The sequence below is a fragment of the Porites lutea genome, chromosome 2 (assembly GCF_958299795.1).
Source record: "Porites lutea chromosome 2, jaPorLute2.1, whole genome shotgun sequence".
Lineage (NCBI taxonomy): Eukaryota > Metazoa > Cnidaria > Anthozoa > Scleractinia > Poritidae > Porites > Porites lutea.
Window position 1 is genome coordinate 17,383,502 of NC_133202.1, and position 2,467 is coordinate 17,385,968.

Below are 2,467 nucleotides of genomic sequence, written 5' to 3' on the forward strand. Positions count from 1 at the left end.
CTCCTCTTTGTCTTATCTGCATGAGAATGTGGTATGGGTAAGTCTCGGGGGAAAGTGGTGTTGCCGAAAACTTTGATGCGGCTTTTATTGATATTTTTGCAAGAAAATCACGTTTACCACTGATTTCGTCGATTTTTCGCTGGTTTTTTATATCCAAAACAAGTCCCGCTCATACAAAGCCTTTGAGCTGACTGCATGTAAACTTTGTCATTCACCAAGGGGTCTATCTATTTTTAGTAATTGTGCACAGCACCATCAACTCCACGTGTTGCCTAACCTGCGAGAGCATCCGGTTTTTTCGGCACTAGCTTCACAAATCACAACGCTTGTGAAACTAGAGCCGATAAAACTGAATTCTCTCGCAGGCTACGTGTAGCCAGATCAGCGTGAAAAGTGCCTGACTTAACTTTTCTCACGGGAAATTTAATATTTCTTCATGAAACACATTTACTCCAACAAAAGTATTTTTATTGATGAATATAATAAAAACAGCTTTTATTTAAAAAAAAAACGCAATAAACGCAACTTACAAGAGCATACGACTTGCCATCTTTTGTGTCAAAAATTTAACTGTTTCTGTCGGGGTGGCCTGGGTGTAAGTCAACCCCCGCCGGAAGTAGTTTGGGCTCTTCCCAGTTTCTCCCACCTGAGTTTTCAAAATGGCCGCTCAATGAATTCGAAGCTGCGATACGCAGATCCTTATGCCAGAACTGTACACATGTCTTGCCATGCAAGAGGAACAGATTCATCATTGAATTTACACAGAAGAAAAGCTTGGTAATATTTCTTTAATTTAACGATGATTCAGTTAAAAAGCGATAAAACGTGAAGTCAACTTTATTCTTTTGAGCTTATATCCTTTGGTCGCCAAATGGCGACTTTCGCCAATAATTCAGTCGCCAATTTTTTTTTTTCACTCGCCATGGCTACCAAAATGGTCGCAGCTTGGAGCGCTGCTTTTTATACGTGTATAAGTTTGTTGTTTTTGTTCTTCTGTTGGAGACGAGGACAAGCTGATATTGATAGTGAAATTTCCTCTTTAAAACACAGTACCCTTGAATAGCCCTGCTGCTGTCGGCGTTGGACTTTCTTTTTTTGTTGTTTTGACAAGAGAGTGTGTTTCAGTTTGAACCACTGAAGTCAAGCCACTCGAATATTCTTGACATACTCTTCTGTTGTTCTTGTGAAACATGACTAGTTGTTAATACTCTGCACATTTTTGTGTCCTGATAACTGCATTATATGACTAGAAGGAATATCCTTATCATTCAGTGTTTGATTCGTCCGTTTTTGAGCGCTGTAGTTCGTAAGGTGAGAGTTGTCAAGGCCAGTGTCCTCAGCCATTGTGTTCATTAGACTGTTGAGTTTGTTAACTCCCATTGCACTGGCTTTAAACCAACTTTTATCAGAGTTTTTTGTAGTACTATTAACACCAAGATAAAAGGGTGCATCTGGTTTGTTCATGGACTCTGGTCTCTTTTCAGAATAGATCTCGAAAAGAACAACAGGATCTAATTTGCGCGGTAAATCTGGAGTCCCGAAAGCTTTAGGTTTGATCGGTTGGACATTATGTGGATCAGCTCCACTTGTGGTTTTAGTTTGTCTTTCAGAAAAATGTAAATATTCAGTTCCATCTGCATCTTTCATGATCTGAATGTCTCCCCAGCACATTTGCAGATGCTCTCCACATCCTCGTAGACCAAAATGCAGTGAATTGAAGAGCCAAACTGTGTTTATCAATGCTTCTCCGTTTGAAATTCCCAGGAGGCTTTTTTCGGAGAGAATATTGATCTCATCATCGCTTAGTGCTTCTGCCGCATTAGGTCTGTTGCCTTTGCCCTCCTTATTAAGTTGCTTGTTTTTAGCTTCAAGACATTCTCTTGCGCATTCAAAAGCAACGTCTTTGATGATGCTGACAGGATATTTACATTCTTTCAAATGTCGATTGAAACTTGAAAACAGACCTCTAAGACTTGAAGGTTCAAAGTCGTTGCCATCTTTTCGTTTCACACAAAGGATAAACTTGCAGAGATATTCGTTCAAGTCCTTGGCTTCAGTGTCTTCAGGATTTCTTTGCTCGTGTTTTTCTCTCAGAAATTCAATGAGTAGCTTCACATCTCTCGTTGTCTTAGCTCTTTTATTTTTGTTTTGCTGCTCGATAATATAGTCGTCAATTGACTTTTCTAAATGTTCGAATCTCATGGATCCTTGAGCCATTGTTAAAAGTACAAGTATTTTTGTACTTTTGGTACACAAAGTTTTCTCGCTATGGAGGTTTGCACGCAAAGAACTTGAACTTGTTGAATGAAATCTGTGGTATGTGTTGACTAGTCTCTCCTGATTGGACGAAACGCTTTACACACATGTGAGAAAGCTATTTCGCTGCTGTGATTGGCCATCAGAATTTTGAAGTGGGTTTTCTGATGATGAAGAAAACTGTGTGTAAATCTCAGTATGTATATAAGAA

The 2,467-nt window shown here is 39.3% G+C and overlaps 1 protein-coding gene across 1 annotated transcript; it reads right to left on the reverse strand.

Annotated features, from left to right (window-relative positions):
* Window positions 1-1,194: 1,194 nt before the first annotated feature.
* On the reverse strand, window positions 1,195-2,217 carry LOC140925727 (uncharacterized protein KIAA1958-like). The gene has a single exon (XM_073375619.1). The coding sequence runs from the start codon at window positions 2,215-2,217 to the stop codon at window positions 1,195-1,197; it is 1,023 nt and encodes a 340-aa protein (XP_073231720.1).
* Window positions 2,218-2,467: the final 250 nt, after the last annotated feature.

Bases quoted from the DNA above. Each gene is read 5' to 3' on its own strand.
- LOC140925727 (XM_073375619.1), bottom strand. From the start codon at position 2,217: ATGGCTCAAGGATCCATGAGATTCGAACATTTAGAAAAGTCAATTGAC.